Here is a 25,046-nt window from a genome sequence, read left to right on the forward strand (position 1 = left end):
TCACGTGTCCACTCATGTCCATACGCCCACTCATGTCCCCACTCCAACTCATATCATGTGTCCACTCATGTCCCCGCCCCTACTCATGTCCACACCCCAACTCATATCATGTGTCCACTCATGTCCCCGCCCCTACTCATGTCCACACCCCAACTCATATCATGTGTCCACTCATGTCCCCGCCCCTACTCATGTCCACACCCCAACTCATATCATGTGTCCACTCATGTCCCCACCCCACTCATGTCCACACCCCAACTCATATCACGTGTCCACTCATGTCCCCGCCCCTACTCATGTCCACACCCCAACTCATATCATGTGTCCACTCATGTCCCCGCCCCTACTCATGTCCACACCTCCACTCATATCATGTGTCCACTCATGTCCCCGCCCCTACTCATGTCCACACCTCCACTCATATCATGTGTCCACTGATGTCCCCGCCCCTACTCATGTCCACACGCCCACAGTGTGTGTGTGTGTGTGTCCACTGACGTGAGACAGAACACTGGGGGAGCAGAAGTCAGGTGAGGTGTGGAAATGCAAAGAATCTTCACTGAGAACGGGAAGGAAACACCTGAGCAGGTGAGAGCTCAGGTGACAGGTGAGAAATGTCTTCCTTTCTACCTCCTCACTATCGCTCTGTACCTCCTCACTATCACTCTCTACCTCCTCACTATCACTCTGTACCTCCTCACTATCGCTCTGCACCTCCTCACTATCGCTCTGTACCTCCTCACTATCACTCTGTACCTCCTCACTATCGCTCTGTACCTCCTCACTATCGCTCTGTACCTCCTCACTATCGCTCTGTACCTCCTCACTATCGCTCTGTACCTCCTCACTATCGCTCTGTACCTCCTCACTATCGCTCTGCACCTCCTCACTATCGCTCTGCACCTCCTCACTATCGCTCTGTACCTCCTCACTATCGCTCTGTACCTCCTCACTATCGCTCTGTACCTCCTCACTATCGCTCTGTACCTCCTCACTATCGCTCTGTACCTCCTCACTATCGCTCTGCACCTCCTCACTATCGCTCTGCACCTCCTCACTATCGCTCTGCACCTCCTCACTATCGCTCTGCACCTCCTCACTATCGCTCTGTACCTCCTCACTATCGCTCTGTACCTCCTCACTATCGCTCTGTACCTCCTCACTATCGCTCTGTACCTCCTCACTATCACTCTGTACCTCCTCACTATCACTCTCTACCTCCTCACTATCGCTCTGTACCTCCTCACTATCGCTCTGTACCTCCTCACTATCACTCTGTACCTCCTCACTATCGCTCTGCACCTCCTCACTATCGCTCTGCACCTCCTCACTATCGCTCTGCACCTCCTCACTATCGCTCTACACCTCCTCACTATCACTCTGCACCTCCTCACTATCACTCTGCACCTCCTCACTATCGCTCTGTACCTCCTCACTATCACTCTGCACCTCCTCACTATCGCTCTGTACCTCCTCACTATCACTCTGCACCTCCTCACTATCACTCTGTACCTCCTCACTATCACTCTGTACCTCCTCACTATCGCTCTGCACCTCCTCACTATCGCTCTGCACCTCCTCACTATCACTCTGTACCTCCTCACTATCACTCTGTACCTCCTCACTATCGCTCTGCACCTCCTCACTATCGCTCTGCACCTCCTCACTATCGCTCTGCACCTCCTCACTATCGCTCTACACCTCCTCACTATCACTCTGCACCTCCTCACTATCGCTCTGCACCTCCTCACTATCGCTCTGTACCTCCTCACTATCACTCTGCACCTCCTCACTATCACTCTGCACCTCCTCACTATCGCTCTGCACCTCCTCACTATCACTCTGTACCTCCTCACTATCACTCTGTACCTCCTCACTATCACTCTGTACCTCCTCACTATCGCTCTGTACCTCCTCACTATCGCTCTGTACCTCCTCACTATCGCTCTGTACCTCCTCACTATCGCTCTGCACCTCCTCACTATCACTCTGTACCTCCTCACTATCACTCTGTACCTCCTCACTATCACTCTGTACCTCCTCACTATCGCTCTGTACCTCCTCACTATCGCTCTGTACCTCCTCACTATCACTCTGTACCTCCTCACTATCACTCTCTACCTCCTCACTATCGCTCTGTACCTCCTCACTATCGCTCTGTACCTCCTCACTATCACTCTGTACCTCCTCACTATCGCTCTGCACCTCCTCACTATCGCTCTGCACCTCCTCACTATCGCTCTGCACCTCCTCACTATCGCTCTGTACCTCCTCACTATCGCTCTGCACCTCCTCACTATCACTCTGCACCTCCTCACTATCGCTCTGTACCTCCTCACTATCGCTCTGCACCTCCTCACTATCGCTCTGTACCTCCTCACTATCGCTCTGCACCTCCTCACTATCACTCTGCACCTCCTCACTATCACTCTGCACCTCCTCACTATCGCTCTGTACCTCCTCACTATCACTCTGTACCTCCTCACTATCACTCTGTACCTCCTCACTATCGCTCTGTACCTCCTCACTATCACTCTGTACCTCCTCACTATCACTCTGCACCTCCTCACTATCGCTCTGCACCTCCTCACTATCACTCTGCTTTCATATCTGTTGCTGTGACGATGACCTTTGAGCCCTGCTTGCTGTGACCTATGACCTCTGACCTGTGACCCGTGCACGCGGGCAGGTGGTGTGCCGTCATGGTTGCAGGGCACGCTGCTGAGGAACGGACCAGGTGTGTTTTCTGTGGGAGACTCTCGATACAACCACTGGTTTGATGGCATGTCGCTCCTACACAGCTTTACCTTCAAGGACGGTGAGTTGATATCACACTCAATCATCTCTGATATCACATCATCCCTATTTAACAACATTGATATCACATTGATGTTGGATGCCAGTATTAGACCAGTGATATCACAGTGATGTTGCAGGTGAGGTGTGGTACAGAAGTAAGTTCCTGAAGAGCCAAACGTACAAAAGAAACCTGCAGGCTGACAGGATTGTGGTGTCGGAGTTTGGGACCATGGTCTACCCTGACCCCTGCAAGAACATCTTCTCCAGGTACTTCTCTCATGAAACTGCAGAGTAGTGGTACTCTCATGAAACTGCAGAGTAGTGGTACTCTCATGAAACTGCAGAGTAGTGGTACTCTCATGAAACTGCAGAGTAGTGGTACTCTCATGAAACTGCAGAGTACTGGTACTCTCATGAAACTGTAGAGTAGTGGTACTCTCATGAAACTGCAGAGTAGTGGTACTCTCATGAAACTGCAGAGTTGTGGTACTCTCATGAAACTGCAGAGTAGTGGTACTCTCATGAAACTGCAGAGTAGTGGTACTCTCATGAAACTGCAGAGTAGTGGTACTCTCATGAAACTGCAGAGTAGTGGTACTCTCATGAAACTGCAGAGTAGTGGTACTCTCATGGAACTGCAGAGTAGTGGTACTCTCATGGAACTGCAGAGTAGTGGTACTCTCATGAAACTGCAGAGTAGTGGTACTCTCATGAAACTGCAGAGTAGTGGTACTCTCATGAAACTGCAGAGTAGTGGTACTCTCATGAAACTGCAGAGTAGTGGTACTCTCATGAAACTGCAGAGTTGTGGTACTCTCATGAAACTGCAGAGTAGTGGTACTCTCATGAAACTGCAGAGTAGTGGTACTCTCATGAAACTGCAGAGTTGTGGTACTCTCATGAAACTGCAGAGTACTGGTACTCTCATGAAACTGCAGAGTACTGGTACTCTCATGAAACTGCAGAGTAGTGGTACTCTCATGAAACTGCAGAGTAGTGGTACTCTCATGAAACTGCAGAGTAGTGGTACTCTCATGAAACTGCAGAGTAGTGGTACTCTCATGAAACTGCAGAGTAGTGGTACTCTCATGAAACTGCAGAGTTGTGGTACTCTCATGAAACTGCAGAGTAGTGGTACTCTCATGAAACTGCAGAGTAGTGGTACTCTCATGAAACTGCAGAGTAGTGGTACTCTCATGAAACTGCAGAGTTGTGGTACTCTCATGAAACTGCAGAGTTGTGGTACTCTCATGAAACTGCAGAGTAGTGGTACTCTCATGAAACTGCAGAGTAGTGGTACTCTCATGAAACTGCAGAGTAGTGGTACTCTCATGAAACTGCAGAGTAGTGGTACTCTCATGAAACTGCAGAGTAGTGGTACTCTCATGAAACTGCAGAGTAGTGGTACTCTCATGAAACTGCAGAGTAGTGGTACTCTCATGGAACTGCAGAGTAGTGGTACTCTCATGGAACTGCAGAGTAGTGGTACTCTCATGAAACTGCAGAGTAGTGGTACTCTCATGAAACTGCAGAGTAGTGGTACTCTCATGAAACTGCAGAGTAGTGGTACTCTCATGAAACTGCAGAGTAGTGGTACTCTCATGAAACTGCAGAGTTGTGGTACTCTCATGAAACTGCAGAGTAGTGGTACTCTCATGAAACTGCAGAGTAGTGGTACTCTCATGAAACTGCAGAGTTGTGGTACTCTCATGAAACTGCAGAGTACTGGTACTCTCATGAAACTGCAGAGTACTGGTACTCTCATGAAACTGCAGAGTAGTGGTACTCTCATGAAACTGCAGAGTAGTGGTACTCTCATGAAACTGCAGAGTAGTGGTACTCTCATGAAACTGCAGAGTAGTGGTACTCTCATGAAACTGCAGAGTTGTGGTACTCTCATGAAACTGCAGAGTTGTGGTACTCTCATGAAACTGCAGAGTAGTGGTACTCTCATGAAACTGCAGAGTAGTGGTACTCTCATGAAACTGCAGAGTAGTGGTACTCTCATGAAACTGCAGAGTTGTGGTACTCTCATGAAACTGCAGAGTTGTGGTACTCTCATGAAACTGCAGAGTAGTGGTACTCTCATGAAACTGCAGAGTAGTGGTACTCTCATGAAACTGCAGAGTAGTGGTACTCTCATGAAACTGCAGAGTAGTGGTACTCTCATGAAACTGCAGAGTAGTGGTACTCTCATGAAACTGCAGAGTAGTGGTACTCTCATGAAACTGCAGAGTAGTGGTACTCTCATGAAACTGCAGAGTAGTGGTACTCTCATGAAACTGCAGAGTAGTGGTACTCTCATGAAACTGCAGAGTTGTGGTACTCTCATGAAACTGCAGAGTAGTGGTACTCTCATGAAACTGCAGAGTTGTGGTACTCATGAAACTGCAGAGTAGTGGTACTCTCATGAAACTGCAGAGTAGTGGTACTCTCATGAAACTGCAGAGTACTGGTACTCTCATGAAACTGCAGAGTAGTGGTACTCTCATGAAACTGCAGAGTAGTGGTACTCTCATGAAACTGCAGAGTAGTGGTACTCTCATGAAACTGCAGAGTAGTGGTACTCTCATGAAACTGCAGAGTTGTGGTACTCTCATGAAACTGCAGAGTAGTGGTACTCTCATGAAACTGCAGAGTAGTGGTACTCTCATGAAACTGCAGAGTAGTGGTACTCTCATGAAACTGCAGAGTAGTGGTACTCTCATGAAACTGCAGAGTAGTGGTACTCTCATGAAACTGCAGAGTAGTGGTACTCTCATGAAACTGCAGAGTAGTGGTACTCATGAAACTGCAGAGTAGTGGTACTCTCATGAAACTGCAGAGTTGTGGTACTCTCATGAAACTGCAGAGTAGTGGTACTCTCATGAAACTGCAGAGTAGTGGTACTCTCATGAAACTGCAGAGTAGTGGTACTCTCATGAAACTGCAGAGTAGTGGTACTCTCATGAAACTGCAGAGTAGTGGTACTCTCATGAAACTGCAGAGTAGTGGTACTCTCATGAAACTGCAGAGTAGTGGTACTCTCATGAAACTGCAGAGTAATGGTACTCTCATGAAACTGCAGAGTAGTGGTACTCTCATGAAACTGCAGAGTAGTGGTACTCTCATGAAACTGCAGAGTAGTGGTACTCTCATGAAACTGCAGAGTAGTGGTACTCTCATGAAACTGCAGAGTAGTGGTACTCTCATGAAACTGCAGAGTAGTGGTACTCTCATGAAACTGCAGAGTAGTGGTACTCTCATGAAACTGCAGAGTAGTGGTACTCTCATGAAACTGCAGAGTAGTGGTACTCTCATGAAACTGCAGAGTAGTGGTACTCTCATGAAACTGACTCACGCAAATATTCAGGACTCATGCAGATCCCAAATACAGATCAGCACGTAATAGAAGGTAAGAAAAGTTGGTTTTACATAATATTGTGGAACCAAACACCAGTTACAAGTTAAAGTATCAGCAGTACTGAGTACTATGTACTTTTATTCCAAGTTAAAGTATCAGCAGTACTGAGTACTATGTACTTTTATTACAAGTTAAAGTATCAGCAGTACTGAGTACTATGTACTTTTATTCCAAGTTAAAGTATCAGCAGTACTGAGTACTGTGTACTTTTATTCCAAGTTAAAGTATCAGCAGTACTGAGTACTGTGTACTTTTATTCCAAGTTAAAGTATCAGCAGTACTGAGTACTATGTACTTTTATTCCAAGTTAAAGTATCAGCAGTACTGAGTACTATGTACTTTTATTCCAAGTTAAAGTATCAGCAGTAGAGTACTATGTACTTTTATTCCAAGTTAAAGTATCAGCAGTAATGAATACTGTGTACTTTTATTCCAAGTTAAAGTATCAACAGTACTGAGTACTGTGTACTTTTATTCCAAGTTAAAGTATCAGCAGTACTGAGTACTATGTACTTTTATTCCAAGTTAAAGTATCAGCAGTACTGAGTACTATGTACTTTTATTCCCAGTTAAAGTATCAGCAGTAGAGTACTATGTACTTTTATTCCAAGTTAAAGTATCAGCAGTAATGAATACTGTGTACTTTTATTCCAAGTTAAAGTATCAACAGTACTGAGTACTGTGTACTTTTATTCCAAGTTAAAGTATCAGCAGTACTGAGTACTATGTACTTTTATTCCAAGTTAAAGTATCAGCAGTACTGAGTACTGTGTACTTTTATTCCAAGTTAAAGTATCAGCAGTACTGAGTACTGTGTACTTTTATTCCAAGTTAAAGTATCAGCAGTACTGAGTACTGTGTACTTTTATTCCAAGTTAAAGTATCAGCAGTACTGAGTACTGTGTACTTTTATTCTAAGTTAAAGTATCAGCAGTACTGAGTACTATGTACTTTTATTCCAAGTTAAAGTATCAGCAGTACTGAGTACTGTGTACTTTTATTCCAAGTTAAAGTATCAGCAGTACTGAGTACTATGTACTTTTATTCCAAGTTAAAGTATCAGCAGTACTGAGTACTATGTACTTTTATTCCAAGTTAAAGTATCAGCAGTACTGAGTACTATGTACTTTTATTCCAAGTTAAAGTATCAGCAGTACTGAGTACTATGTACTTTTATTCAAATGCTCAATTATTATTTGCCATTTTATTTTGGCCTGTAAATATTCACAATATTGACAAAAGTATTTGGCCACCTGCCTTGACTCACATATGACCTTGAAGTGCCATCACACAGGCGTCAATATGATGTCAGTCCACCTAAGGCCCAAGCCCAACTCCTGAAAAGCAACCCCACACCATAATTCCTCCTCCACCAAATTTCACACTGGACACAATGCAGTCTGAAATGTTGTGTTCTCCTGGCAACCTCCAAGCTCAGACTGGTCCATCAGGTTGCCAGATGGAAAAGTGTGATTCATCAGTCCAGAGAAAGTGTCTCCAATGCTCTAGAGTGCAGTGGTGATGTCCTTTACATCACTGCATCCCACATTTTGCATTGGACTTAGTGATGTTTGGCTTAGATGCAGCTGCTCGGCCATGGAAAGCCATTCCATGAAGCTCTCTGCGTTCTGTGCGTGGGCTAATTGGAAGGTGACATGAAGTCTGGAGCTGTGCAGAAAGTCTTTGCACTATGCTGTCAATTTACCTGGCCTACCACTTGCTGGCTGAGTTGCTGTTGTTCCCAAACTCTTCACTTCTCTTAAATGAAGTTGACTTTGGAATATTTAGCAGCTGGGATATTTCAGGACTGGATTTGTTGCACAGGTGGCATCCTAAGACAGTTCCATGCTGGAAATCACTGAGAGCGGCCCATTCTTTCACAGTGCTGGCTTTGATACACCTGTGATTAGTGATCAGGACACCTGATTCTCATCATTGGGATGGGTGGCCAAATACTTTTGACGATATAGTGTGTGTGTGTACATGTACGTCATTGAAGTGTGTATATATATATATATATATATATATATAGTATGTATATATGGTGTGTGTGTACATGTACGTCATTGAAGTGTATATATATATATATATAGTATGTATATATGGTGTGTGTGTGTACATGTACGTCATTGAAGTGTATATATATATATATATAGTATGTATATATGGTGTGTGTGTACATGTACGTCATTGAAGTGTATATATATATATATATAGTATGTATATATGGTGTGTGTGTGTACATGTACGTCATTGAAGTGTATATATATATATATATAGTATGTATATATGGTGTGTGTGTACATGTACGTCATTGAAGTGTATATATATATATATATATATATATATATATATATAGTATGTATATATGGTGTGTGTGTGTGTACATGTACGTCATTGAAGTGTATATATATATATATATAGTATGTATATATAGTGTGTGTGTACATGTACGTCATTGAAGTGTGTATATATATATATATATATAGTATGTATATATGGTGTGTGTGTGTACATGTACGTCATTGAAGTGTATATATATATATATATAGTATGTATATATGGTGTGTGTGTACATGTACGTCATTGAAGTGTATATATATATATATATATATATATATATATATATATATATATATATATATATATATATATATATATATATGTAGTATGTATATATGGTGTGTGTGTGTGTACATGTACGTCATTGAAGTGTATATATATATATAGTATGTATATATAGTGTGTGTATGTACATGTACGTCATTGAAGTGTGTATATATATATATATATATAGTATGTATATATGGTGTGTGTGTGTGTACATGTACGTCATTGAAGTGTATATATATATATATATAGTATGTATATATATAGTGTGTGTGTACATGTACGTCATTGAAGTGTGTATATATATATATATATATATAGTATGTATATATGGTGTGTGTGTGTACATGTACGTCATTGAAGTGTATATATATATATATATATAGTATGTATATATGGTGTGTGTGTACATGTACGTCATTGAAGTGTATATATATATATATATATATATATATATATATATATATATATATATATAGTATGTATATATGGTGTGTGTGTGTGTACATGTACGTCATTGAAGTGTATATATATATATAGTATGTATATATAGTGTGTGTATGTACATGTACGTCATTGAAGTGTGTATATATATATATATATATAGTATGTATATATGGTGTGTGTGTGTGTACATGTACGTCATTGAAGTGTATATATATATATATATAGTATGTATATATATAGTGTGTGTGTACATGTACGTCATTGAAGTGTGTATATATATATATATATATATAGTATGTATATATGGTGTGTGTGTGTACATGTACGTCATTGAAGTGTATATATATATATATATATAGTATGTATATATGGTGTGTGTGTACATGTACGTCATTGAAGTTTGAAGTGTATATATATATATATATATAGTATGTATATATGGTGTGTGTGTGTGTACATGTACGTCATTGAAGTGTATATATATATATAGTATGTATATATAGTGTGTGTATGTACATGTACGTCATTGAAGTGTGTATATATATATATATATAGTATGTATATATGGTGTGTGTGTGTGTGTACATGTACGTCATTGAAGTGTATATATATATATATATATAGTATGTATATATATAGTGTGTGTGTACATGTACGTCATTGAAGTGTGTATATATATATATATATATATAGTATGTATATATGGTGTGTGTGTGTACATGTACGTCATTGAAGTGTATATATATATATATATATAGTATGTATATATGGTGTGTGTGTACATGTACGTCATTGAAGTGTATATATATATATATATATATATATATATATATATATATATATATATAGTATGTATATATGGTGTGTGTGTGTGTACATGTACGTCATTGAAGTGTATATATATATATAGTATGTATATATAGTGTGTGTATGTACATGTACGTCATTGAAGTGTGTATATATATATATATATATATAGTATGTATATATGGTGTGTGTGTGTGTACATGTACGTCATTGAAGTGTATATATATATATATATATAGTATGTATATATGGTGTGTGTGTACATGTACGTCATTGAAGTGTATATATATATATATATATATATATATATATATATATATATATAGTATGTATATATGGTGTGTGTGTGTGTACATGTACGTCATTGAAGTGTATATATATATATAGTATGTATATATAGTGTGTGTATGTACATGTACGTCATTGAAGTGTGTATATATATATATATATATATAGTATGTATATATGGTGTGTGTGTGTGTGTACATGTACGTCATTGAAGTGTGTATATATATATATAGTATGTATATATAGTGTGTGTGTGTACATGTACGTCATTGAAGTGTGTATATATATATATATATAGTATGTATATATGGTGTGTGTGTGTACATGTACGTCATTGAAGTGTGTATATATATAGCATGTATATATGGTGTGTGTGTGTGTACATGTACATCATTCAAGTGTGTATATATATATATATAGTATGTATATAGTGTGTGTGTACATGTACGTCATTCAAGTGTATATATATATATAGTATGTATATAGTGTGTGTGTGTACATGTACGTCATTCAAGTGTGTATATATATATATATATAGTATGTATATATGGTGTGTGTGTGTACATGTACGTCATTGAAGTGTGTATATATATAGCATGTATATATGGTGTGTGTGTGTACATGTACATCATTCAAGTGTGTATATATATATATAGTATGTATATAGTGTGTGTGTACATGTACGTCATTCAAGTGTATATATATATATAGTATGTATATAGTGTGTGTGTGTACATGTACGTCATTCAAGTGTGTATATATATAGTATGTATATATAGTGTGTGTGTGTACATGTACATCATTCAAGTGTGTATATATATAGTATGTATATATAGTGTGTGTGTGTACATGTACGTCATTGAAGTGTATATATATATAGTATGTATATATAGTGTGTGTGTACATGTACATCATTCAAGTGTATATATAGTATGTATATATAGTGTGTGTGTGTACATGTACATCATTCAAGTGTGTATATATATAGTATGTATATATAGTGTGTGTGTGTACATGTACGTCATTGAAGTGTATATATATATAGTATGTATATATAGTGTGTGTGTGTACATGTACATCATTCAAGTGTGTATATATATATAGTATGTATATATAGTGTGTGTGTGTACATGTACATCATTCAAGTGTGTATATATATATATAGTATGTATATATAATGTGTGTGTGTGTACATGTACGTCATTCAAGTGTGTATATATATATATAGTATGTATATAGTGTGTGTGTACATGTACGTCATTCAAGTGTATATATATATATAGTATGTATATAGTGTGTGTGTGTACATGTACATCATTCAAGTGTATATATATAGTATGTATATATAGTGTGTGTGTACATGTACGTCATTGAAGTGTATATATATATAGTATGTATATATAGTGTGTGTGTGTACATGTACATCATTCAAGTGTGTATATATATAGTATGTATATATAGTGTGTGTGTTTACATGTACATCATTCAAGTGTGTGTGTATATATATATATAGTATGTATATATAGTGTGTGTGTGTGTACATGTACATCATTCAAGTGTGTATTTATATATATAGTATGTATATATAGTGTGTGTGTACATGTACATCATTCAAGTGTGTATATATATATATATAGTATGTATATATAGTGTGTGTGTGTACATGTACATCATTCAAGTGTGTATATATATATATATAGTATGTATATAGTGTGTGTGTACATGTACGTCATTCAAGTGTATATATATATATAGTATGTATATAGTGTGTGTGTGTACATGTACGTCATTCAAGTGTGTATATATATAGTATGTATATAGTGTGTATATATGGTGTGTGTGTGTACATGTACGTCATTGAAGTGTGTATATATATAGCATGTATATATGGTGTGTGTGTGTGTACATGTACATCATTCAAGTGTGTATATATATATATAGTATGTATATAGTGTGTGTGTACATGTACGTCATTCAAGTGTATATATATATATAGTATGTATATAGTGTGTGTGTGTACATGTACGTCATTCAAGTGTGTATATATATAGTATGTATATATAGTGTGTGTGTGTACATGTACATCATTCAAGTGTGTATATATATAGTATGTATATATAGTGTGTGTGTGTACATGTACGTCATTGAAGTGTATATATATATAGTATGTATATATAGTGTGTGTGTACATGTACATCATTCAAGTGTATATATATAGTATGTATATATAGTGTGTGTGTGTACATGTACATCATTCAAGTGTGTATATATATAGTATGTATATATAGTGTGTGTGTGTACATGTACGTCATTGAAGTGTATATATATATAGTATGTATATATAGTGTGTGTGTGTACATGTACATCATTCAAGTGTGTATATATATATAGTATGTATATATAGTGTGTGTGTGTACATGTACATCATTCAAGTGTGTATATATATATATAGTATGTATATATAATGTGTGTGTGTGTACATGTACGTCATTCAAGTGTGTATATATATATATAGTATGTATATAGTGTGTGTGTACATGTACGTCATTCAAGTGTATATATATATATAGTATGTATATAGTGTGTGTGTGTACATGTACATCATTCAAGTGTATATATATAGTATGTATATATAGTGTGTGTGTACATGTACGTCATTGAAGTGTATATATATATAGTATGTATATATAGTGTGTGTGTGTACATGTACATCATTCAAGTGTGTATATATATAGTATGTATATATAGTGTGTGTGTTTACATGTACATCATTCAAGTGTGTGTGTATATATATATATAGTATGTATATATAGTGTGTGTGTGTGTACATGTACATCATTCAAGTGTGTATTTATATATATAGTATGTATATATAGTGTGTGTGTACATGTACATCATTCAAGTGTGTATATATATATATATAGTATGTATATATAGTGTGTGTGTGTACATGTACGTCATTCAAGTGTATATATATAGTATGTATATATAGTGTGTGTGTGTACATGTACATCAATGAAGTATGTATATATAGTATGTATATATATAGTGTGTGTGTACATGTACGTCATTGAAGTGTATATATATATAGTATGTATATATAGTGTGTGTGTGTACATGTACATCATTCAAGTGTGTATATATAGTGTGTGTGTACATGTACATCATTCAAGTGTGTATATATATAGTATGTATATATAGTGTGTGTGTGTGTGTACATGTACGTCATTCAAGTGTATATATATATATATATAGTATGTATATATAGTGTGTGTGTGTACATGTACATCATTGAAGTATATATATATATAGTATGTATATATAGTGTGTGTGTGTACATGTACATCATTGAAATGTATACATATAGTATGTATATATAGTGTGTGTGTACATGTACATCATTGAAGTGTATATATATAGTATGTATATATAGTGTGTGTGTACATGTACATCATTGAAGTACATATATATAGTATGTATATATATAGTGTGTCTGTGTACATGTACATCATTGAAGTGTATATATATATAGTATGTATATATAGTGTGTGTGTGTACATGTACGTAATTGAAGTGTGTATATATATAGTATGTATATATATAGTGTGTGTGTACATGTACATCATTCAAGTGTGTATATATAGTATGTATATATAGTGTGTGTGTGTGTACATGTACGTCATTCAAGTGTATATATATATATAGTATGTATATATAGTGTGTGTGTACATGTACATCATTGAAGTATATATATATAGTATGTATATATATATAGTGTGTGTGTACATGTACATCATTGAAGTGTATATATATATAGTATGTATATATAGTGTGTGTGTGTACATGTATATCATTGAAGTATATATATATATATATAGTATGTATATATAGTGTGTGTGTTTACATGTACATCATTCAAGTGTGTATATATATAGTATGTATATATATAGTGTGTGTGTGTACATGTACGTGATTGAAGTGTGTATATATAGTATGTATATATACTGTGTGTGTGTACATGTACATCATTGAAGTGTATATATATATATAGTATGTATATATATAGTGTGTGTGTACATGTACGTGATTAAAGTGTGTATATATAGTATGTATATATATAGTGTGTGTGTGTGTGTACATGTACGTGATTGAAGTGTGTATATATAGTATGTATATATATAGTGTGTGTGTACATGTACATCATTGAAGTGTGTATATATAGTATGTATATATATAGTGTGTGTGTGTGTACATGTACGTGATTGAAGTGTGTATATATAGTATGTATATATACTGTGTGTGTGTACATGTACATCATTGAAGTGTATATATATATAGTATGTATATATATAGTGTGTGTGTGTACATGTACGTGATTGAAGTGTGTATGTATAGTATGTATATATATAGTGTGTGTGTGTGTGTGTACATGTACGTGATTGAAGTGTGTATATATAGTATGTATATATATAGTGTGTGTGTGTACATGTACATCATTTAAGTGTGTATATATAGTATGTATATATATAGTGTGTGTGTGTGTGTACATGTACGTGATTGAAGTGTGTATATATAGTATGTATATATACTGTGTGTGTGTACATGTACATCATTGAAGTGTATATATATATAGTATGTATATATATAGTGTGTGTGTGTACATGTACGTGATTGAAGTGTGTATGTATAGTATGTATATATATAGTGTGTGTGTGTGTGTGTACATGTACGTGATTGAAGTGTGTATATATAGTATGTATATATAGTGTGTGTGTGTACATGTACGTCATTGAAGTGTGTATATATAGTATGTATATATATAGTGTGTGTGTGTGTGTGTGTGTGTGTGTGTACATGTACATGATTGAAGTGTGTATATATAGTATGTATATATATAGTGTGTGTGTGTGTACATGTACATGATTGAAGTGTGTATATATAGTATGTATATATATAGTGTGTGTGTGCGTGTACATGTACATGATTGAAGTGTGTATATATAGTATGTATATATATAGTGTGTGTACATGTACATCATTGAAGTGTGTATATATAGTATGTATATATATATAGTGTGTGTGTGTGTGTGTACATGTACATCATTGAAGTGTGTATATATAGTATGTATATATATAGTGTGTGTGTGTACATGTACATCATTGAAGTGTGTATATATATAGTGTGTGTGTGTGTGTGTACATGTACATGATTGAAGTGTGTATATATAGTATGTATATATATAGTGTGTGTGTGTGTGTGTACATGTACATGATTGAAGTGTGTATATATAGTATGTATATATATAGTGTGTGTGTGTGTGTGTGTACATGTACATGATTGAAGTGTGTATATATAGTATGTAAATATATAGTGTGTGTGTGTGTGTGTACATGTACATGATTGAAGTGTGTATATATAGTATGTATATATATAGTGTGTGTGTGTACATGTACGTCATTGAAGTGTGTATATATAGTATGTATATATATAGTGTGTGTGTGTGTGTGTACATGTACATGATTGAAGTGTTTCCTCCGCAGAGCCCTGACACACCTCAGCAACATAGTTCCCGACTTCACGGACAACAACCTGATCAACATCGTCCGCTACGGTCGGGACTATTACGCCTCGTCTGAGATCAACTACATGAATCAGATCGATCCTCTAACTTTGGAAACCGTTGGCAGGGTGACTTTGGATCCAAGCCTCCCAGGTGTGCGAGTATGGCGTACGATGTGTGCTTGTTCTTCAGGTGAACTACAGGAAGCACATCGCTCTGAACCTGGCCACGGCACACCCCCACTACGAGCACGATGGCACTACCTACAACATGGGCACCGCCATCGTAGGCCTGGGCCCACCCAAGTATGTCATCTTTAAAGTCCCAGCTGATGCTTCAGGTAGTCTCTTCTCTTATCTTAGCAACCCGCTTGCGTCTCCTTGGCTCCGCCCCCTAATGGCTCCATGGAGCTTTTTCAAAAATGTAGCAAAATGGGAAAAGGAAGGTGGACAAACATGACACAAACCTTCCAAATTGTTAGAAATCCCAGCGTTTGTACCAAACATGCTTCACTGTTGAGGCTATTTGGCCAGCGCCGTTTGGTCCCACTAAATTTGGCGGTCTTTGAACTCACCATAGTTGTGTGAACAGTGACGCCCCAGTTTGTTTACATCCACAACTTTCTCCCACGCCGCCGCAGAAAGACGTGGTTTATGCCACTCCTTTGTCTCATTTTGTCCACCAAACCTTTTATGCTGTGCGTGAATGCACAAAGGTCAGCTTTGTTGATGTTATTGACTTGTGGGAGTTATAATCAGGCATGTTTGGACTGCAAGCTGATCCATGCTAGCATGCTATTTAGGCTAGCTGTATGTACAAAATGCATCATTACGCCTCGTTTGTTGCTATATTTGCTGAGCTCAATTCCACAGGAAGAAGACAGCCCTTGGACACCCTCGTCCACACTTGGACACCCTCGTCCACACTTGGACACCCTCGTCCACACTTGGACACCCTCGTCCACACTTGGACACCCTCGTCCACACTTGGACACCCTCGTCCACACTTGGACACCCTCGTCCACACTTGGACACCCTCGTCCACACTTGGACACCCTCGTCCACACATGGACACCCTCGTCCACACATGGACACCCTCGTCCACACTTGGACACCCTCGTCCACACTTGGACACCCTCGTCCACACTTGGACACCCTCGTCCACACTTGGACACCCTCGTCCACACTTGGACACCCTCGTCCACACTTGGACACCCTCGTCCACACTTGGACACCCTCGTCCACACTTGGACACCCTCGTCCACACTTGGACAACCTCATCCACACTTCCTGGAGTTATCTCACCTCCGGAGAAGCCTCCATTTTACTCATGCTTTCCAATGTTGGAAACATGTGTAGAACAAATATTACATTTCAACATTTCTGTCAAAGATTGGCATCAGCATACGACACATTTTAGATGGACACTTACATCGTGTGTTGTCTTCATTACAACACTCATATAAGGTTTTTAATTATTTGCAGATTTTGTTGTTGTTGTACTTTTGGTCTATTGTGGCTCTTTCAACATTTCGGGTTGCCGACCCGTCTTAGCTGAAAGCCCACCCAGTGTGTACCCGCCTTTGTCCAGTGTGTACCCGCCTTTGTCCAGTGTGTACCCGCCTTTGTCCAGTGTGTACCCGCCTGGGTCCGGGTGTACCCGCCTTTGTCCAGTGTGGACCCGCCCGGGTCCGGGGTGTACCCGCCCGGGTCCGGGGTGTACCCGCCTGGGTCCGGGGTGTACCCGCCTGGGTCCGGTGTGTACCCGCCTGGGTCCGGGGTGTACCCGCCTGGGTCCGGGGTGTACCCGCCTGGGTCCGGTGTGTACCCGCTTTTGTCCAGTGTGTACCCGCCTGGGTCCGGTGTGTACCCGCCTGGATCCGGGGTGTACCCGCCTGGGTCCGGGGTGTACCCGCCTGGGTCCGGTGTGTACCCGCTTTTGTCCAGTGTGTACCCGCCTGGGTCCGGGGTGTACCCGCCTGGGTCCGGGGTGTACCCGCCTGGGTCCGGGGTGTACCCGCCTGGGTCCGGGGTGTACCCGCCTGGGTCCGGGGTGTACCCGCCTTTGTCCAGTGTGTACCCGCCTGGGTCCGGGGTGTACCCGCCTGGGTCCGGGGTGTACCCGCCTGGGTCCGGCGTGTACCCGCATGGGTCCCGGGTGTACCCGCCTGGGTCCGGGGTGTACCCGCCTGGGTCCGGGGTGTACCCGCCTGGGTCCAGTGTGTACCCGCCTTTGTCCAGTGTGTACCCGCCTGGGTCTGGGGTGTACCCGCCTGGGTCCCGGGTGTACCCGCCTGGGTCCGGGGTGTACCCGCCTGGGTCCAGTGTGTACCTGCCTTTGTCCAGTGTGTACCCGCCTTTGTCCGGGGTGTACCCGCCTTTGTCCAGTGTGTACCCGCCTGTGTCCGGGGTGTAACCGCCTTTGTCCGGGGTGTACCCGCCTGGGTCCGGGGTGTACCCGCCTGGGTCCGGGGTGTACCCGCCTGGGTCCAGTGTGTACCCGCCTTTGTCCAGTGTGTACCCGCCTGGGTCCGGGGTGTACCCGCCTTTGTCCGGGGTGTACCCGCCTGGGTCCGGGGTGTACCCGCCTGGGTCCGGGGTGTACCCGCCTGGGTCCGGGGTGTACCCGCCTGGGTCCGGGGTGACTCTGTACTTCTTTCTGTAGGTAGTGCCGAGAAAACAGCAGCCCTTCAGAAGGTGCAGCAGGTGGCCTCACTACCTTTTCGCTCCACCTTGTTCCCAAGCTACTTCCACAGCTTTGGCATGACGGAGAACTTCTTCGTGTTCGTGGAGCAGCCTTTCAAACTGGACCTGGTCAAACTGGCCACCGCCTACTTTCGTGGAGTGAGCTGGGGAAAGTGTCTAAAGTTTGACAAGGATGACTTTGTGAGTGGAAGACTATCAGCGTCATTGCAAGACAACTGAAGCTCTGCTCTTTCCAGACCTGGTTTCACCTGATCAACCGCAGGACGGGCAAGAGACTTTCCACTCAGTTCTACGGCGACGCCCTGGTTGTGTTCCATCACATTAATGCCTACGAGGACCAGGGCCACGTGCTCTTTGACCTCGTCACCTACAAGGACAGTCATCTCTACGACATGTTCTACATGGACAACTTGAGAAAGGATGCCAGGAGCTTCCTGGAGTCCAATGCCAGCTCCTCGCCGCCCACCTGCCAGAGGTTCATCCTCCCACTGGACCTCAATAAGGTCCAATCTCAACGGCCCTTTGCTCAATATTTAGTGGATGCACCTTTGGCAGCAATCACAGCCTCAAGTCTTTTTCAGTACCATGCCACCATCTTGGCACACCTGTCTTTTTCAGTACCATGCCACCATCTTGGCACACCTGTCTTTTTCAGTACCATGCCACCATCTTGGCACACCTGTCTTTTTCAGTACCATGCCACCATCTTGGCACACCTGTCTTTTTCAGTACCATGCCACCATCTTGGCACACCTGTCTTTTTCAGTACCATGCCACCATCTTGGCACACCTGTCTTTGGCTGCTTGGCACATTCCTCTTAGTTTGGCCAACTGTTGCTGTTGGTCCACAATGTTTCCCAGTTCCTTCCGCTGAAGAACATCCTGCTGCCTCTACCATGCTTCACTGTAGGCATCCATCCATTTTCTACTGCTTGTCCCTTTTGGGGTCCCCGGAGCCTATCTCAGCTGCATCTGGGCAGTAGGTGGGGTTCACCCTGGACAAGTCGCCACCTCATCACAGGGCCAATACAGAAAGACAACATTCACACACCAGGGACCATTTAGTGTTGCCAATCAAACTATCCCCAGGTGCATGTCTTTGGAGGTGGGAGGGGCCTATCCCCAGGTGCATGTCTTTGGAAGTGGGAGGGGCCTATCCCCAGGTGCATGTCTTTGGAGGTGGGAGGGGCCTATCCCCAGGTGCATGTCTTTGGAGGTGGGAGGGGCCTATCCCCAGGTGCATGTCTTTGGAGGTGGGAGGAGCCTATCCCCAGGTGCATGTCTTTGGAGGTGGGAGGGGCCTATCCCCAGGTGTATGTCTTTGGAGGTGGAAGGGGCCTATCCCCAGGTGCAAGTCTTTGGAGGTGGGAGGGGCCTATCCCCAGGTGCATGTCTTTGGAGGTGGGAGGGGCCTATCCCCAGGTGCATGTCTTTGGAGGTGGGAGGGGCCTATCCCCAGGTGTATGTCTTTGGAGGTGGAAGGGGCCTATCCCCAGGTGCAAGTCTTTGGAGGTGGGAGGGGCCTGTCCCCAGGTGCATGTCTTTTGAGGTGGGAGGGGCCTATCCCCAAGTGCATGTCTTTGGAGGTGGGAGGGGCCTATCCCCAGGTGCATGTCTTTGGAGGTGGGAGGGGCCTATCCCCAGGTGCATGTCTTTGGAGGTGGGAGGGGCCTATCCCCAGGTGCATGTCTTTGGAGGTGGGAGGGGCCTATCCCCAGGTGCAGGTCTTTGGAGGTGGGAGGAAGCCGGAGTAACCGAGGGAACCCACGCAGTCACGGGGGGAACATGCAAACTCCACACAGAAAGATCTCCTAGCCCGGGATTGAACTCAGGACTACTCAGGACCTTTGTATTGTGAGGCACATGCACTAACCCCTGCACCACCGTGCTGGATGGTATTGACCTGAATATGATCGGTCCCTGATTTCTTCCAAACATGATGTCTGGCAAACAGACCAAATAGTCCAATCGTTGTCTCACCAGCTTAGATCACTTAGTCCTTCATGGTCTGAGAGTCTTTCAGGTGTATTTTGATAAACATTTGAATAAGAAATGGCTCCGACAGTGACCATCGGGTCCTTGGTCACCTCCCTGACTAGACTAAGATGAATGCAGCAAAGTACAGAGACATCCTGGATGCACACCAGCTCTTCTCATCCAACCTGGTGCTGCAAAGTGGGATGGGCCAAGCAGCCAAAGACAGGTGTGCCAAGATGCTGGCATGGTACTGAAAAAGACAGGTGTGCCAAGATGCTGGCATGGTACTGAAAAAGACTTGAGGCTGTGATTGCTGCCAAAGGTGCATCCACTAAATATTGAGCAAAGGCTGTGAATACTATTGAACATGATTTTTTTGTTGTTTTAGGGGTATTGTCTGTCTAATTTTGTATTTATTCCATTTAAGAATAAGGCTGTAATGTGGAAAAAGTGAGGATGAATCATTTTTTAAGCCTTTTTAAATGAGTGTTACCTGTTCCTTTTATACTAAACCACAGAAAAGGTAGCATGAATATAAGAGTTGTTGCTCCCATGTCTGTACAGAATGGGCCTACTTCTCTCAATTCTTGTTGACAAATCTGTGTTTGTGAGCACTTCTCCTTTGATGATCGATCCAGCTCACAGGTGTGACACTTATCTGATGGCATGCTCGTTGTACAAGTGTGCCTCACCAAAAAAGGAGTTTTACAGTGCAAAAAGTATGTGTTGGTTGTCTATAACATGGAAGCTGCCTGTACCGAGACGCCACCACTAGTTGCACACCAAAGATGGCAGTACGGAGGAACAAAGACGTCTGTAAGAACCGAAGGTCTTGGACATAAGACACCAAGAGCTGAGCCCAAGAGGCAACTTAAGGCAGGCAAGGAAAGATGAAAACTGAGCAAGTCTAGGGAGCAACATCCATAGTGGTTAGCGACTGACCGGGTGACTGGTTGCAGACCATCTTGAGGGTGAAGATGCCAGATGGTGGTCCAGGGCTGATGTGGATACATAGTCTGCGCTTGTAAGGACAGCTTGGATGCACTGTCAAATTCTCTGAAACACTTAGAGGTAGAAGATTGAACAAGGTCTGCAGTCAGTCATCATATGTTGTCATCCATCAGCTTGATAAGAAAACTGCACATTTTATCATGGCTAGCCTCAGGTACACCTGTGTAATAATCATGCTGTCTAATCAGCATCTTGATGCGCCATAAAGTGAATGGATTATCTCAGCAGAGGAGAAATGCTCACTAACACAGCTTTGTGAAAATCATGAGAGTAATAGACATTTTGTGTAGATAGAAATGTTACATCTTTGAGTTCAACTCATGAATGTTGAGTCTAGAAACAATACAGGCCAAAACTTTGGACACACCTTCTCCTCATTCTAAGTCTTTTCTTTACATCACATCAAAACTATGAATGAACACATGAGGAATTATGTATTTAACAAAAAAATAACTGAAAACATGTTTTATATTCTAGTTTCTTCAAAATAGCCACCCTTTGCTCCGATTACTGCTTTGCACACTCTTGTAATTTTCTCCCTGAGCTTCAAGAGGTCGTCACCTGAAATGCTTTTCACTTCTCAGGTGTGCCTTATCATGCTTGATTAGTGGAGTTAATTGCTTTAGCAATGGGGTGGAAACAAAGAAAAGGCAATGACTGAGATGTGCAACTGTTGGCCTCTACTCTATTTCTGTCTATATTTTTGTTCAGTGTTTCGGATTCGAACTTGATGCATATTTTGTCGTTATATGAATACATGTGAAAGAAATTGTTTGTATTTTAGTGCAAAAGAACCCATTTAAAGCTGGCTGGGAATGAAAGCTGTCATTATACCACAAAAGCTGCTATATTATTCTCTCATTGGGGATGGAAAGGAAAGGAAAGGAAGGGAAATAAATGACTTCTACTGACATTTTAGAAAATGATTTTCAACTCTCGCTAGAATGCACTTGAAATGTGGATTCAGCTTGATTTTTTTTTAACTGACTAAGTCCTAAAGTGAGGTTCATGAGGAGCTGGCTTATGTGCATATGCTTTTTTTAAAGGGCATTTTAAACCTCTTTAACTAAATTGTAATGCTTTGCCAAGGTCCCAATTGTGGTATATTCTCTATATCTTTCTCTTTTAGCAGTCGGGGTTCCTATGGCGAAGTATTACAAGCATTCAGAGTGTTTGTTTTACAGGATACTCCAAAAGGAGTCAACTTGGTGACTCTGGCCAACACGACTGCCAAAGCGATCATGAAGGATGACGGTGCAATTTATTGTGAGCCGGATGTTCTATTCGAAGGTCGGTGATAGCAGGTGCAGTTTTGAGGGTAGCGTGCCCAAAGTGTTGAACGCCATTGTACATCGTCAGGTCTGGAGCTTCCCAACATTAACTACAAGTTCAATGCAAAGAAGTACAGGTACTTCTATGGCTCCAGAGTGGACTGGTCACCGCAGCCCAACAAGGTCAAGGTTACTAAAGCAATGACATCACGAGCGTCTGCAACACTTCAAGACAACAACTTCCTCCCCACAGATCGTCAAGTTTGACACTCTGACCAGAACACAGGTAGAGTGGCAACTGGACAGGTGCTACCCGTCAGAACCCGTATTTGTGGCGGCACCCGGAGCGGTGGACGAAGATGACGGTGAACTCCGACCCAACACGCTGGTGCAGCGTACACCTTTTTCTAACCATTCTGTCACTTCTGTGCAGGTGTGATCTTGTCATCTGTCCTCTCTCTGGATTCCAACATCTCACCATTCATGCTGGTGCTCAACGCCAAGACCTTTCAGGAGCTTGCACGGGCCGCCATCCCTGTCAGCGTTCACCTGGACCTGCACGGACTATTCATCCCAACCGGCAACTAATGTGACACTTCATTTCTACAGAACAGAACTTCCACATGACATGTCCATGACTTAAGGTTCTTCGACCAGCTTTAATCATTCAATTGTTCCAAGTCTAAGTACAAAAGCACATATCAAATTGAATGAGACGTGTAATTCACAATAAATGGTGGCTTGTTTTCATGCTCTTGGTCACAATTTCTAGTTTCTACTTGTCTTACTCACAAAAGGCACTCATAAGCAATTTTCATGACATTTTATTCCATCGGCACTGCAATAAATCACTTCCTGTCTTGTCTACCCTTCCCCCAGCCGCCAACGTGGCAGAAAGCACACAGCAAAAATATCAACTAAGAGTTGTCTTTGAGACTGATGAGCTGCTGCTTCCTTGTGTAAAGTCCCATGATGCACCTTGGCAGAGTGTTAAGGTAGCAACAGCAACCATGAATCCGGGAAGTGAAGAAGAAGAACAGGCACGTTGGAATAATGAGAGAGTTCTCAAAGAAAAGTCTCTTTTCTGTCACGATGAGAAAGGTGGAACCTGCTAGTTAGTCATGTGCTCAGATGATCTCAAAGGTATTCTTCAGTTCCATGATTAGCTGCCAGTCCGCCTTCTGCATCTCGTCTCGGAACCAGTTCTTCAGAGCGTCAATGGACGCTCGTGTGATCTGCAAACAGCGATGGTGTCATCAACTCATTTCTGGAGACATTTTGCTCTCACACTATAAATGACGTGATTGTGTGAAGGAGACTACAATTCTCCAGTAAACCACATTACAACAATTCATCATTTGATCCAAAGTGAACCAAATGGCTCTTGCAGTGACACTTCAGGACCATTCCACAGACTCAGTAACCTGACTCTCGCCAGATCCTTGTAGTCCACACAAGGATCTAGGCTCGCAGGCATTGCAAACCCCTACCAGATAGCAAAAAAAATTATGAGCCAATCAGGATCGCCGGGCGGAATTTCGTAGATGTGATGTAGCGCCCAAGCGAGTGTTTGATTCCAACAACAATGACGCTTGCAACTGTTTTGTCCAATCTATGAAATATTCATTCTTTAAAAGATGAGCAGAGAAGGGTTTTAAAGGCATTTGTTGGTGGCAAGGATGTTTTGACTCTTCTTCCGACCGGGTTTGGATTTTCCAGCATGGCTCTCATCGGCGTCATGGCTTCATTTCCATGTGAGTGCTGAAGTGCTTTATCCAATCACACACAAGGATTCTGTTTATCTTCTGACATACATCTCCTATTGAGAAGTCCCAGATCCTTGTGTGGAGCTCAGCCAACTACAAGGATCTGGCCAGAGTCAGGTTACAGAATCAGTGCCATTGGCGTGTTTTACCTCTTAAAAACAAACCTTACATTTCCGGGAATTCTCCCCTACAAGAAGAAGAAGAAGAAGGCCATGGCTGGGATAGTTACTAGGCGGGAGCAGAGACCACGTAACGGAGAAGAAGGCCATGGCTGGGATAGTTACTAGGCGGGAGCAGAGACCACGTAACGGAGAAGAAGGCCATGGCTGGGATAGTTACTAGGCGGGAGCAGAGACCACGTAACGGAGAAGAAGGCCATGGCTGGGATAGTTACTAGGCGGG

At 41.6% G+C, this 25,046-nt stretch overlaps 2 protein-coding genes across 2 annotated transcripts in view; one reads left to right on the top strand and one right to left on the bottom strand.

The window, feature by feature from the left end:
* Positions 1 to 477: 477 nt before the first annotated feature.
* On the top strand, positions 478 to 23,939 carry bco1l (beta-carotene oxygenase 1, like). The gene is made up of 11 exons (XM_061889574.1): positions 478 to 607; positions 2,690 to 2,818; positions 2,937 to 3,066; positions 15,895 to 16,042; positions 16,107 to 16,254; positions 18,579 to 18,799; positions 18,856 to 19,122; positions 22,792 to 22,897; positions 22,967 to 23,061; positions 23,132 to 23,243; positions 23,312 to 23,939. The coding sequence occupies exons 1-11, from the start codon at positions 544 to 546 to the stop codon at positions 23,464 to 23,466; spliced, it is 1,575 nt and encodes a 524-aa protein (XP_061745558.1). The 5' UTR covers positions 478 to 543; the 3' UTR covers positions 23,467 to 23,939.
* The window catches only part of eif5b (eukaryotic translation initiation factor 5B), a 35,626-nt gene continuing 34,092 nt past the window's right edge, over positions 23,513 to 25,046 (bottom strand). Inside the window, exon 26 of the mRNA XM_061889573.1 lies at positions 23,513 to 24,113. Within this exon, the coding sequence (XP_061745557.1) occupies positions 24,006 to 24,113 (108 nt within the window). The 3' untranslated portion in view covers positions 23,513 to 24,005. The remainder of the gene's footprint in view (positions 24,114 to 25,046) is intronic.

The sequence above is a fragment of the Nerophis ophidion genome, linkage group LG27 (assembly GCF_033978795.1).
Source record: "Nerophis ophidion isolate RoL-2023_Sa linkage group LG27, RoL_Noph_v1.0, whole genome shotgun sequence".
Lineage (NCBI taxonomy): Eukaryota > Metazoa > Chordata > Actinopteri > Syngnathiformes > Syngnathidae > Nerophis > Nerophis ophidion.